Source organism: Akanthomyces muscarius, chromosome 6 (assembly GCF_028009165.1).
Source record: "Akanthomyces muscarius strain Ve6 chromosome 6, whole genome shotgun sequence".
Classification (NCBI taxonomy): Eukaryota; Fungi; Ascomycota; class Sordariomycetes; order Hypocreales; family Cordycipitaceae; genus Akanthomyces; species Akanthomyces muscarius.
Window position 1 is genome coordinate 854,561 of NC_079246.1, and position 14,495 is coordinate 869,055.

The window sequence follows — 14,495 nt, forward strand, 5'->3', positions numbered from 1 at the left end:
GCTTCTGGAAAATGACTTGCTATTTCTTAGCTTATGGCGCTGAACCTAGTCGTGCCAGTCCGCCCAGGTACGCCGAACGAGAAATAAGCTAACAATCGCCCCTAGAAAAGAACTACTTGGTACGAAGTAGCGAGGGCCGTAGTTTTGAGCCGGGGGTGGGGACGGGAATGGAGGTCGTCAGTGCTGCCGCTTTTGCAGGTTGCATAATTCGTGTCGTTGCATAACTCCTGCGTCTACCGTGTCCATGATACGCTTCTTGCTTATGTTGGAGTGGTGAGGTGAAGGAAGGAGCGAAACAGTTGGCGCAAGTCATCGTTCGCATGCCCATTGACCAAGAGTTCTTACATACAACTGCAGTATTGTAGACGCCGAAATAGCCTTTGATGCTGAGACCTAGCATCTGCGATTATCTCAAGATTTTTTTAAAGTTTGACGGCATAGATTGCCGAACATGGAAGATTGTCGCTTCTCGTCCAACTACACTGAGATCGGGCCACGGCGTACTGAGCTCTTTTTCGAGCAAAACATCGGCTTTAAAAAGAAAAAGGGCGAAGAACGGGCAGCGACGGCGATGTCTTGCTCATGGCGCGCGAGCATTGATAGCTCAAAGAGGAAAGGTTTCCACAAGGTTTCAAGACTCGGCTCGTAGTAAAGACTAAAGGCCTCTTCGATAAAGGAAAAAGGCTGGCAGAGGCTACAGGAATTGCTTGCAGACCATTCGATCTTGTTGTCTCGCAGCCTCGCCCGACAATGCCCCGGGGCTGTCAAGAACAATGCGACACGACGGCTCCAACTACACTAGAGCCTCCCAGTTCACCCCACGCCGCACCATCGGGGCCTCTTCAACTAGTCAGAAACAGTGCCTTCCTTCGCGCAAGGAGGGCTGGGCTGCTACGCTGACATGACCGCATCAAGAAGCTGCCGATGAAGGATTCGTCGGCTTTATTATTCTGCATGAGAGCCTCGGAACGCACTGTAGTCGGCGTCGTTTTGAATAGGATTTTTTTTTCGACGAGGTGTCGTCGAAACACGTGTGTTTTTTTGTCGCATATGGACGGGTCGGGCATATAGATCTCAACGGGGCGCTGATCTTTGTCGCAGATGGGAAACTTTGCCCACCCGCTCGGTCCCGGATCAGCAACACCTGTCGCGAAACAATGAGCCGTGCGAGATCTTGATATTCCACAGAACTCTCTGTAAGACACTACACATCAAGGACGTGACGATGGTAATTGTGAAAAAGAGCCGAGCCCATCGGTGCATCCAGTCACCGCAACCCCGCACATGCAGGTGCAGTGGTGAGAGCTAACGAACGAGCGAAAAGCTGGCAAACTACACACGGACTCGTCTGGATTGGGTGCGTGTCCGGGCGTCTTGTTACGGGGAGTATCTGTCCACCTGACCTGCCAAACTGCAACCGTAGACAGCTTTACACGGACAGAAACGTGGACAGCCAGCCCAGCTCGGCCGTTCTTTGTAAATCGCCGAACGGCTTTAGGCCTGCATCACAATTATAGCCTAGTTAGCTGACGGTTCTTTGGTTTTGCTCTCGGGCCGCCCAACACTCCCCAGCAAAACGACTCTTTAGTTGCAGATAGAATCGACTAGTTGCCTTGGAAGAGGATTGGGAATGGAGCTTGTCGGCGATTACCTAGAGCGAAACCCTTTGCATCCGCTCTGGAGCTCAAGTATATAGAGAAGAGTATCTCCCAATGCCGCGTGTCAAAACACAGAGGCCTTATCTCATACCGTATTCTCAGTCTGAAAGCAAAAAAAAAAAAAAAAAGAAAGTTCGTTTCCAATATGATGTTGTCCAAGATTTGGTCCGCCAGCTCCGTTCTGGCGGCCCTCGTCAGCGCCGCCCCCGCCACCACTTCTTCATCCACCATCGAGAAGCGCGCCAACACCAAGGAGCACTACGCAAACAACGTGGCGCTCGCCGCCTTTGCCCTGCAGGGGTTCTGGTACAACAAAAACACCGGCCTCTGGGACAATGCGTGGTGGAACAGCGGCAACGCGCTGACGACGCTGGCCGACTGGGCCAAGCTGCGGCCCAGCGAGGCCGAGAGCCTCAAAATCTCCGACGTCATCCACAACACCTGGTCGCAGGCGCAAAACGTAAACGTCTTCACCACAAAGACGCTCAAGAGCAACGGCATGATGGTGACGGAAGACTGCGTCAACGGCGTGGGCCCTGCCTGCGGTGCTGCTGCTGCTGCCGCCGCCGCCGGTAGTGATGGTGGAAACGTCGAGGCGCGCGCATTCCGCAACTTCCTCAACAACTTCTACGACGACGAGGGCTGGTGGGCGCTCGGCCTCATCCACGCCTACGACTACACCCACAGGCAAGAGTACCTCGACTCGGCCGTGCGCATCTTCAACGACATGCAGGGCGGCGGCAACACAAACTGCCACGGCGGCATCTACTGGAGCAAGGACCGCAAGTACGTCAACGCCATTGCCAACGAGCTGTACCTGTCCGTGGCCGCCTCGCTCGCCAACCGCATCCCCGCGGACAAGGCGCGGTACGCGGGCATCGCCGAGGCGCAGTGGAAGTGGTTCGCCGCCAGCGGCATGATCAACGGCCAGAACATGATCAACGACGGCCTCAACGACCAGTGCAAGAACAACGGCGCGCAGACGTGGACCTACAACCAGGGCGTCGTCCTCGGCGGCCTGGTCGAGCTGTCCAAGGCCACCGGCAACCGCGACTACGTGAGCCGCGCCAGCACGCTCGCGGCGGCGTCGATGAAGAAGCTGATCAACGGCAACGGGATCCTTGTGGAGGGCTGCGAGAACAACGGCGATCACTGCGGCGGCGACGGCGCGCAGTTCAAGGGCGTCTACGCCCGCAACCTGCGCTACCTGTACGAGGTGGCCCCGAGCAACGACATCAAGAACTTTCTCACGCGCAACGCCGACTCCATCTGGGACAAGGACCGCGACGGTAACAACAACAAGCTCGGTGTTGCTTGGGCTGGTCCGTTGTACAACCCCATTGGCAATGCGCATAGCAGCGCCATGGACGCTCTGGTCGGAGCAGTGGCTGTGGCGTGATTCTCTAAACTCTGATAGCTCGGACGGACGGCGTTGGGGCGCTTTTCTGTATATGTTTACTGTATTTGAGATCCATTCTGTCACAAAAAACAATCAAATAAACACGCCATTCGGTGACTGAAACAAGTTATGCAACGACTTGTACAAGTGCGCAGGAGACGCCGGAATCTTAAAAAGCGGCACTGGGGCTAGCCGGTTTTCCAGCTCTTGGCCCCCACGAGGCACCATTGATTCGTACTAGTAGCACGAATAGTAGCTCATAACTACCAGTAATGGCTTACCTTACTGTTATTAGGTACAAGCAGCTGCCATTTGTCTGTGGCCGTCCGCTCCCTGTCGCCTCGTGGATGCTGACGCCATTGTCAATGCCGTGGACGGGAACTCGCAGCTGCCGTTGCGTGAAGTCTATGCGAATCGAATCAAGCTCGGCCCGGCAGCCCTACATGTCTTGCAGGACGCAGCTGCATTCATCAACTCTGTTCAAATTTTCAAAGCGCAGATTCAACCCCCCCCCCCCCCCCCCCTTCTCTGCCGTGGCTGATACTGTCGATGGCAGACCAAGGAGCATGATTGGCAACCGGAAGGCAATTTGGCGAGCCGGCCAACCAGCGAGAAGACTACCATTGGTCTCCGTAGCTTGGCCAGAAAAGTGTGCAGTGGCCCGACCCGTCCGCCGGGTTTCCCTCCACAAAGACCCGCTGCGGGACAGTAGCTATAGTACCAGTGCGCTGGGAGTTATGGAGTCTTGGGAAAATCAGGGACAGTAGGCCAACAGGCCAAGAGGCGTCCCCTCGCGGTCGTCGTAACAAATGTCTCGAGATCCATTCAAAGAGGAGCTGGTCGCTGGGAATGTATCCTTGCTGGCCGTTTTGATTGGCTCTGAGATGATGGGGGTGCAGAAAAGGCATGGTCGGTGATGCCGGCGACGTCCAGTGGAATGTCGGTGGAAGCATTTGTCGGAATTAAATGCTGGTCCTGGCGTCGCTGCTCCCTGCTCGTATTGGTGTGGCGTAGAAGCGAGCAAAAGCGCCATGCCATGCTTTCCGCGGGCGGTTTCGAAATGGATTCAGAATATGATGTAATGACAAGTATCCGTAGGTGCAAATCGTATAGTAACGGGATAGCTGTGTTTTCGACGCCCCGTTTCCGGTCTGGCCCATACGGCAGATCAGAACTCAATGCTTCATCAATGAGACTCGAACGGCTCCAGCTTGGCCTTGCTGAGAGCATTTTGCGTCAGCGAGCTACAGTAGAGTTGAGACACCGGCACTTTGGGGTGTGCACGTCAGTACGTGTTGATGGGCATCGAGCCCACGTGCGGTGGACCGGCTTGTCGCGCGCAAATGGAGAAGACGATTTTCTCTTGTTCACTGAAGGGATCAAGGACGGATGGTCAATCAGGGTTGGTTTACTTCATACTGAGTAAGCGGCGAGGTTGCGCCCACGAGGTTGCCAGAGTCGCAGTTGCAGAAAATCCAGCCTATAATTAGTATTTCATTTGCTTAGAGTTTATCTATCGGCTGATCTATCCAAGCGGCCAGGTACTAGCAAGTTTCAAGATTTCGTCGGCTGCGACGGCGTGATTGCTCAGTAGTCAGTGGTGCTTAGGCGACTAAAACGTACCTAGGTAGTTTGATCACGTTGGCCATGACGGTTGCGCGTTTCAAGAGGACACTGCCGTGCTGCTATGATTTATTATCATCGTCCCATTCGTGTCCCGTTCTGCCGACAACGGGGCCGAGGCGGTGTTGCGTTCTCGAGGGCAGGGCGAGGGCCAAGCACAGACAGCGAGCGAGTGGGACGACAAAGTTGACCGCTGCAGGCGGGATGGCCCTATCACGATAATGCCGGGCAGCGCACAGATGTCGAGGGCCGTTTTCATTTTGCATCGTCGCGTCGAAAACCGGGGCTACTGCGGAAATTTTGTTTCTCAACGGTGATGCAGGACGGTTATCCGAGCGGTCCCTTTGTCAGACATGGTTCGATATCTCGTCGGCACATGTATTTTTTGCCAGGGTCCTGGGGACTGGGGTGTGATGCGCACACGTCGTGCGTGTGTGGTGTGTGGTGTGGTGGCCGCCCAATACAGAAACAGAACGAGAAACGGCTACCAAGGACTGGCAAATCCCTCGGCAGTGGGAAGCAGTGTCGACTCGGCGCCCAAAGATTGCTGCGCGCGATTCGCTGTTTCAGTGTCGGGCCTCCCTCCGGCGTGGGCGGCGGTGCAAAGTGTGCGCAGTAGGAGAGGCAGATGCAGACTTGCTTGACCCAACACCGTTCCTCCAGCTGCCCAATCGAAGCCGTTGATCTTGCTGCCGATGAGAGGTGACGTGCGAAGAACGTCCTCGTGCGCATCGCTTCTGACGTCGCCGCGGGTCCTCTAGTATACATATTGCCGTGTTGGGCAGCGCTGCAGGCAATCTTCGGACGTGGCAGCAACCGGTCAGAGTCGTGCAGTACCGTTCGGATGCAAACTAGTGGCAGTGTTGATTCGACGCCATTTTTCTTCGTGGTCCTCTCATCTCGGCTCTGGAGGACCTCCACGGCGGGAGAAGACGCAATACCATTTGCAGTTTTGACAATTGGGCATGGGGGTGCGAGAGCCGCGATGGCGTCTTTGTGAGTCTACTGATAATATTTCTCGCAATCAGGCTGGATGGGTTTCTAGCTTGTTGCTTTCATGGGGGGACGGCAGCCAGCAAACGGAGAGGATGGATGGCTCGAGTGGGAAAAAAGGCGGCGGCCTGAAATGGGGCTGGCACTTGGCAATCTGTTTGGCAGGCCGCTCGCTGGCAGCGGACCGTCGCGGCAGCTTGTTTAAGTGGCAGCGCCACGGCCCGCATGACCGCACAAGTTTCTGCTGCTGGAATTGCTAAAGAGATGCTTAAAATGGATGTGTCAGCGCAGTTATTGCGCCGCGCGGTATCTGGAACCAGATGTAAGGTACCTACCTACACTGCGCTGGGCGTGTGGCTTGCTCGGAGTAAACTTGTAACTACCTATGTACAGTGCTGTCATTACTGTGCCCTGTCCGGCGCGGGCGCGCCCGTTGCCTGCAGGCTGCAGCAGGTTACAGCAGGCGCAGCGCCCCCAAGCCTCACCAAAAACGTCGTTGGCCCCCACAGCCAAACCGCCAAACCGCCCAACTCCATCACCCTCATGCCGTGTCATGGCCAACACGCCCGAGCAACCAAATCACAGCAAGCACCCTGACATCCCACGCCTCCGCCCGTCTCGTCTTTTCTCTGCACCGACACGCCTCTTCGGCCTCGAAAGCTCCATTACCCTTCAAAAGCTGCAACAGGGCCCTGTTGGGTTGAACTTTTTAGCGTCTGCCGGAGAAGCGATTTTCAAGAGAGGGGGTGTTGTTACACCATTCTAACCTAGCAGGGGAGGGAGGTGTGTACTAGTTATTGGTACTCCGTAGAGCACCAGACAACAGCCACCCCGGCCTGGTCTGGAACTGGAACTCGGCGTACGTAGTGCTGGGAGCTGCCAGTACCTCTCAACCTCTACACCTCTGTCCGTACCACTCACCCACTAACCAGCAGCACCACCTTTTATTCTGTGGCAGCCCAAGGCCCTGGCCCGCCGCGTCCTCGCTCTTTCCCACCACCACACGCCCCCGGGCTCGTACAGAATAAAAAATAAAAATAGAAATAAAAATAAAAATACAGACAGGCAATTATTACTCTGTCTAGCTCAGCATCGAGACCAATCATTTCTGCTACCCGGATGGGCGGGTTATAGCGCGGAAAAAAGTAGGCAGAGCAGCCTTACAAAGTACAACCCTCTCCGCTGCGGCCGCACACACCCCATGGGTTCTTCACACCCAGCCAGAGCAAACTCTTTCGTTTTCTTTTTTTTTTTTTTTTTTTTTTTTTTTTTTTTAAATAGCCATGCAGCCTCCACTCCCCAAGTCCACCGCTGGCCATGATCAATCTTTCTCTGTTTCCAACGCCATATTCTTCTTCGACCAGTAAATATATGCCATCCGTCTGTTTTAGCAGTCTTGCGAATCAGCATCACTTTTCTTTCTTTGTGATACCCGACCTGCCTCGACCCCGCGTTCTCATAACTGCTGCCATCTTCCGCTACTAGGGTTCCTCCGCCGTCCCTCCTACAACACCACCACACTTCTACAGCAAACGACGACGACAACCATGTGCAATTACATCTATGTGCGTTACGCCTGCTACGCCTTTTCCAGCCGGCTGTCCAAGGCATCTAGCGCATGTTTCTAACAATTTCGCAGCGGGAACTCAGCTGCCAGCACCACTATCATCTGGTGCAGTCCTGGTGCCCCAAGTACATCGAGACCGAAAAGCGGTGTCCACCTACTATAGTCTGCAAGCAATACCAGTACGTCCGCCTACCCACGTGTTCCCTACTCTTGTTTATACCCAATACTGACATTTTATCCCCCAGTGGTGATGAGCTGTGCTGTATGTTCTATCCCGAGTACTAACCGTTGCGCTCTCCAAACGACCAGCTAACCCCAAGTCCTCTAGCCGCCTGTCGGGAACGCCAATTTCCCAGCAACCCTCCGTGGGCCAAGCTGATAATGCGCCCTGCCCAGCTCCCATCGCATCGTTTCCAGATACCGGCCTAGGAATTTGGGATCTGTGGAACGGTACAGCGACACAGGTCTAAAAAGGACCGCCTCGCGGACATGACCTCGAGCATCAGCTTTACCTCTTCACGCATGACTATATAACAACCACCATCTACCTATCTACTACTACATTATACATACGGCGACACAGCGACAATGGCGACACAGCGATAACGGCGATTTTCTTTTTCGGGGCAAGACTGGCTACTGAAGAAACGAGGTCAAAAGCCTCTGGTGCAAACCTACGATATACTTTGATATCTTCTTTCGGTTCTTCTTTGGGCATTTACGCCTGCATTGGCTTTTAAGCCATAACTGGTGCAGGCGACACTACTCTTCTCACTATTGTCTTTTTTTTTCAACGGATTCGGGTTCTCGTTCAGGAGTTTATTGTTTATCTGATTTGGGCATTTGAAATTTCATCTTTGCAACTGGGAAAAGGGATATACACAGAGAAATCAAACAAGCGCGAGCAACGCGGATGAAAGATTGGACACCACAGAACAGGATAAGTTGGGGGGATTTTAGCGACGATCTAGCAATGGATGTAGGGAGGACTGGAATCAAGACATCTTATTTTTGAAATATTCGCTTTGCAATGCAATATACCAGCTGTGCGGTTCCAGCAGTGTGGTTACCAACAGTCCGGTTCTTCAAGGATGTTTTCGTCACCACCGCCATCATTGTACATGCATTCATGCATGAATGCATCCCCCGGACAGCGATGACCCATGGGCGACCCAGGCGTACGGACGCTCTCAAAGAATGCCAGATTCAATTGTGGATTTGCATGCACGCCTCATTCGTGACCGACCGGGGGGTGAGGAGGGGGCCAAACCCAGGCCCACGCGGGACAAGTCAGCCTCTTTTGCTCGAATGTAACCCTCCAGCGAGGAGCAACAGAGGCCTAACCACACCACACCCGCGGGCCAGCCTGACAGGCGGCCCGTCGTTGCCCGGCTCAGTAAACAACAGATGCTGCTTGCTGCCAGGAACAGTACTTGGCACAGCTGATTGCTTGCGCGCGAGTCTTGCTTTTCTCTTTCCTGTTGCGGCCCTGTGTTTCAAAGGGACTGCGGCTCACAAGCCCCAACGAGGAGGGTGGAGAGGGTTTGGAAAATCACTTCTACAATGGCTTCTTTGATTCCTGGGGGGAGGGGGGACAGGGCGGTAGGAGGAGGAGGTAACTCGGGCTTTTCACCATCCGACAGCCAGCCAGCGAGCACCGGCCCCTTGTTGGACGGGATGACGCCACTGGCCTCTCTCTCTCTCTCGTTGGAGGGTCCGTCGCTGATCACAGCACACGGAGAGAGAGCCAACGCCGAGCGAGTTCGGCGGCGGGCGGCTGACTGCGGAACCAGAGAAACAGAAAAGGGCCCTCTACTTGTGCTAAACTGGTAAAGGTTATCGAAGGCGGTTGCGACAGAGGCAAGGGTCTCAAACGTCAACCCGGGTTCCTTGCTGATGGGGAGAGTGTAACAGCCCGACCGACCGACGCAGCCGTGCTGCTTTATTTTTGCCCAACGGCAACACAACAATGGAAAAGACGTAGTCTCTTTGCTTGATACACCGATCATGGCACCGTTTTCTACTCAGTCAGGCGGTCACGCTCTCTCTCTGTTCAGCTTCAGCCCACCCCTCTCTCACCCCGCAAAAGGATCGCATTATGTATACAGCCTCAGAGGACAAAGAAGGCTTCCGTTCCGCACTTGTCCTCCACCACCATCATCTTGCGGCCGCCGCGTGCGCGCGCGCGTGGGTTACTTGCTTCGTTAGCAAGTGTTGCGCAGGTTGCCCTTGTTGATGCATGCACGCACGCGGCCCGCTAACGTTAGTTTGGTGAATACCAATTCTGCGAGCCCTTTCACATCCCTGTCGCGACATGCACAAGTCTGCCACACACCACCAGCCGTGCATGTGCGTGGTGGTGCTTGGTGCGTGGTGTGGCTTTGCTTCTTTGCGAGACCGACTGTTCTGATTCGGCGCCAAAGAAAACAACGGCTGGCTTATTACGCACTTGCAGGTGTGTGAGGCCGCAGTTTTTCGCGCATTGCAGATTTCTTTTTCTTTTCTTTTCTTTTTTTTTTCGGTGTGCTTGTGTGTACCAATTTTGCTTTTCCTTTCAGATGAAATGACGAACAGCACAGCAGCAAATCAGGGACCTGTTCCAGGGGCCAAACATTCTTCTGCGTTTCTTTCTTTTTTCTGCACAAACTCGTGCGATGCAACATCCACCTTGGCGTGCGTTTCTCGACGGTATTAACGTGTCTTGTGTGTGTGCAGATCTGTTTTGCGCCTCGCCGCCCCCGAAAGACCAGATGATTATATTGGGGGGGGGAGTGACAGCAGGGGAATCCCAGGCTGTCTTTCAAGCCCATGCCTGACTCAGTTCGCAAAGCACAAACTTTGATTTGATTTGCGGTCGGCTCTGCAGCATCATCTTGTCCCATCCGTTCTGTTGTACTCCGCAAACGTTGGGCTAGCTGGCCTCGCACAGAGCTTTTACCCGTCGCCCGTCCTGTCGGGTGCCAGATGGCTGGGACCGATGTCTTTGGCGCCGCCGATGCGTAATTTAAAAAAAAAAAAAAAATCATTTTCTGTGTTTGCGCCAAAAGGAGCGGGAAAAGAACAAGCAGCATCTGGTGGCGGAAAGAGACTACTATGACGCCATGACTCTAATCGCCATGGCGGCCACAATCTGCTTCGTGAGTCGAGCAGCAGTATATCCGGGCGCGCCAGCAAGCAGCCAGCTACCAGTATGCCAGCCCGCTGGCGACGAACGTCACTGGGTACACCGCGGCGGTGTCCTTTGCTGCGGCGAACAAAGAAAGACGAGACCTGTCAGTTCTCAGAACGAGAATGGGCCCTCCATCCCAAACTTCAAACTCTCGTTGCCTCGCCCCCCGGTCGGCTGAAGAGGCAACAAGACGACACAGACCAGGATTTTCCCGACAGCCAAATCTCGTAGGGCCGCCACCCAATTTTCCGGGACGGCCTGCATACACATGGCTTGGCGGCTGACCCGACAAAAGAGAAATGCGAAATGCGATCAGCGGCTGGACCGACTCGGCCGCATCATACCTTGTCCATGCCATCGGTATTTTCTTTTGTCTAGTTTCCTTCCCCCCTACCTCCTCTCGACGTGGTCTAATAATAAACACACTACATACCAGTACCAGTACGTCTACCGCCAGTCTGGTTCTTGGTAGCTTTCAGCCTCCACAAAGGAGTCCCGCCTTCGCTGGAGACGCAGGGGAGGTGGGCCGCGGGCCGGGGCCGGGGGGGGTAAGAAGCGACAAGAGACAACAACGCCTGGCAAGTCTGGCTCCTATTCATCTACTACTAGTTACTCCGTACGGGCAGAGATTACTCCAGACTAGTATGGAAATTCGCGGAGATTTCATAAATAATCAAAATCTGTCTGGTGGCGCACGGCAGAGATCGAGCGACGCAAACTCCAGTCGGTCCTATCGAAAAGTAGCGTGAATCCCCCCGATCCATCGCGCAAATGAGCATGGGGGTGTCGAGATGTGCGGACAAGGCGCCTGCGCCCCTGGGCGGCCTATTCAGAAACTCCCAAAAAGGAAAATAGTATTTGGAATAGTAATCTGGCCAGCATGCAGGAGATGGCATGTCATTCCCTGCCACTGTGGGTGTTTCCCTGTTCGGCAGACTGGATTTAGCGATTTAGTACTGGTATAGCGCCAATGTCAGGATTCAAGTGACTAGTCGCATGCATGGAAATGTCACCGTCTGCGTCTGGTTGGACGGCTAGCGTGCCGTGTATCGACGATTTAGATGAACTGGAGAGTGTATTTCTTGAGAGTGCTCTCATCAAATTTTGTGCCCAGTGGAAAAAGGACTGGTCATGTCCGGCCAAGTCAGTAATATGATAGAGGCTTGGCTGCCAATGGAAGGGTCCCAGACAGGTGCCCGGAATTTCTTCGTTGGGAGCTTCTGTCTCAGTTGCATTTCACGCAAATGGAGCAAAGTGCCCAGACTCGCCGTAACGCAGATCTAAACTGCTGCGCTACATATACCCACGTGTAGTCTGAATCATGTCATCTACTTGTCTCGTGTCGTCAAAAAAAGGTCTTGGTATTGACAGAATCGCTCAGCCATGTGTTGGAGCCCGTGGTTCAAGCTTTCACTTGTATACGCCCAAACTGACACATGAGACCTATCAGTCGTTGGTAAAACAGCTTTATTTCCTGCCTTTGAAATAGCCAGGATCAAGGGTCCTAAGCAGTTGATCGGATGGGTACGCTTCACGCTCCTGGCAGCAGGGTGACGCTGGAAACTTGTCACAAGTCATTTTGCTCCGAGCCTGTCTTTGCTCGGCTCGAATATCCGCAAGCATCTCGCCTGGGGATTTGCATGTGCTCCGCCATCACGCCTTGACGATTTTATTCCGATGAGCCATCTTCTGTATGACCCAGAGAGCCGGGAATCAAAAGAGCAGGGGTGTCTCTGCCTGGCCAAGAGGACATTGGTGGAGAAGTACCGAAACTCGGGCTCCGGAATCCCATCGCAGGTACCGATTCCGCCGACGAGTTACACCGGAGTTCCATGTGCTGCTCACTAGCCACCAATAATGTCAAAATGGATGCTACGTTGACATCCGTCTCGGAAGCTCCAAGGTTGAGCGGCATGCGCGCGACTTTTGCTAGCCCCATCGCCAAACGCTTCTGCCAATCAATGACCAATGTTTTTGAGCAAAGTTTGGACCTGGGCCGGTCCGCGACGGCCCGACTACAACAGACCATGCGTCATGATACAGGTATTTGGTCGTTGAGTTGTACCCACACGCGCTGATAAACTGGTGTAGGTTTTTCTCCCGTTCGCATTTTGATGTTGCGTGAGCTCCAACACCTATCTACCAGTAGCTGGACTTGTTAGCCGGTCCATTGGCTTAGTGCGTGTTCATGCTCCATCACCAATCCTGTGGAGGCAAAAGGTCAAGCTAGCACGGTAACAGCATTAAACTAGTTAGCCCCAAAAAGCCTATTCAAAAGACGGGAAGGGCCGAGCCTTTTCATACTATCAAAAGAGGCAAGAAAAGCAGTAACTCGTCAACAGCGCCTAGTGATAAGCAATCACCAAGCCCAGCGATGAAAGCCTTTGCGCCTCCGCCAACGCCCCCTCGAGTTACGATATCAACGCAAGACTTTGACAAAAGCCTCAACGGCAAGGCTTTTCGCTCAATCTGGCTGCTCTCCACTTTGAATCAGAAAGGCTCAGACGGGCGGGCTTTGAAAGGGCTGCACAGGCTCCCCTCTTCCCCAGCGACGCTAATGCATGTGCGCATTGCATAGCACCGGGCGAAAACTCGGCATTCAGGAGAACAAAAGAAATCGGCACAATACTCTGCATTAGCTTGCTGCTGCTACCGGTGCGGGCTCCCCTACCAGTCAACCAGTATTGCAGGACAGCGTCCCATCAACAATAGAGGGTATTGGGCACCTATGACCCAATCCTTGATCCACTGCCGTTGCTCATCGCCAGAGAAAAACTGGGAAATCCAGGCACAGCTTTGCGCCAGGGGGCGTTATCGTTCATGATGCCGTCAGAAGGGGCGTGAATTGAGTCTTTCTTGCTCGCCAAGCAGCTTGTCCTATATCCGATGGAGCCACTCATCACCGACAAAGAGGGCGAGAACATGCAACGGAACCATTGCGCACGGCTGCATCGTCTTCCGACAAAGGGCAAACTGTCCTCGGTCTATCGTGTGATTCCCCCACAAAAATACAAAAATATGGCGCCAGGCCGCAGGAGAAGCAGACCATGTGACTCGATGCCGAGCTCTGGTTCTTGCTCGCAATTACCGCGTTCTTTTGCAGAGGAACTACCAGGTCGCGGACGAGACAAAGTTTCATCCGACATCGTCAAAGTAACATTCGTAGAGTAAAGAACCATGAGCTGTTTTTTCCCACGAGTTTGCGCAAGTTTTGCCTACGGTTGGAGACTGTGAAGCAAGCGAGGCAAGCCACCAACAACGGCTGCCCGTTTTACCTCGACGACCAGACAGACCCTGGGGCGTGGACTTGCCCCATGCTCGATGAGTCCAATGCAGGAACATGCATCAGCGGAAAAGGCCCTCTGCCCCTCCCATCTTGCATGGGCGGGCGCTATGTTGTCATGCAATGTGCGCAGGGCCCAAACGCCCGTTGGCCCGCAAGGCCGCTAGCAGTTAACGCCGAGTCCCTTCCTGCCAACTTCACGACTGGGGGTGCGGTGTTTGGTGCGGGCGCACAAACTTTGTCTCAGTGCCAACATCAAGGCTTTTTTTCGCACATGTCAAACGGGTATCTCGTCTTTCTCAAGCCCCCTCGAACTAGGGAGTGGTGTTATGGTTAGGCAGCAACTTTTCCATTGATGAGGGATTTTTGTTGTTGGCGCCGGTCTACCCAGATGCCGTGATGATCCGCGCTTGTGCACCACCACTGCAGCTCGCTTGGCATCCTTCTCTCTTGCGAAAAGTCGTTCGACGTCCTATTCTTTAGCGTCGGTGCCCAAAAGTAGAGCCCCGGCATGCAGAATGGAAGAAGGGTGTGTGTATCGCGTGGTGATGATCCGTGACCGTTGGTGGCTGCAGGATTGTGGACTGCCGAACTCGCGCCTCTGATCCTTCGCTCTCGAGCACCTTGCGGGGACGAACAGCCTTGCAGCAATTACCCGTCCAAGCTCAGCACGCCCGTTATTATGAGGTGCCCTTCTGTAGAGTCGGCTTTTACAGGGGAGCAGAGATTATGGGCGTTGGTTCCAGCACTTTTGAACATGCCTGCAGATTATGCAGCGTGAAATGACGGATGGAGAGAAAGAA

At 54.0% G+C, this 14,495-nt stretch overlaps 3 protein-coding genes across 3 annotated transcripts; all 3 read left to right on the plus strand.

The window, feature by feature from the left end:
* Positions 1–1,803: 1,803 nt before the first annotated feature.
* LMH87_000306 (uncharacterized protein) lies at positions 1,804–3,057 on the plus strand (the record flags this gene model as incomplete). The annotated part of the gene is made up of 1 exon (XM_056198190.1): positions 1,804–3,057. The coding sequence occupies one exon, from the start codon at positions 1,804–1,806 to the stop codon at positions 3,055–3,057; it is 1,254 nt and encodes a 417-aa protein (XP_056055164.1).
* Positions 3,058–7,220: 4,163 nt separating this feature from the next.
* LMH87_000307 (uncharacterized protein) lies at positions 7,221–7,669 on the plus strand (the record flags this gene model as incomplete). Its single annotated transcript, XM_056198192.1, has 4 exons — positions 7,221–7,238; positions 7,313–7,419; positions 7,486–7,502; positions 7,569–7,669. The coding sequence occupies 4 exons, from the start codon at positions 7,221–7,223 to the stop codon at positions 7,667–7,669; spliced, it is 243 nt and encodes an 80-aa protein (XP_056055165.1).
* A 1,248-nt stretch (positions 7,670–8,917) lies between these two features.
* LMH87_000308 (uncharacterized protein) lies at positions 8,918–9,224 on the plus strand (the record flags this gene model as incomplete). The annotated part of the gene is made up of 2 exons (XM_056198193.1): positions 8,918–9,069; positions 9,155–9,224. 2 exons carry the CDS (start codon positions 8,918–8,920, stop codon positions 9,222–9,224), a joined length of 222 nt encoding a protein of 73 aa, XP_056055166.1.
* Between the last annotated feature and the right edge of the window lie 5,271 nt (positions 9,225–14,495).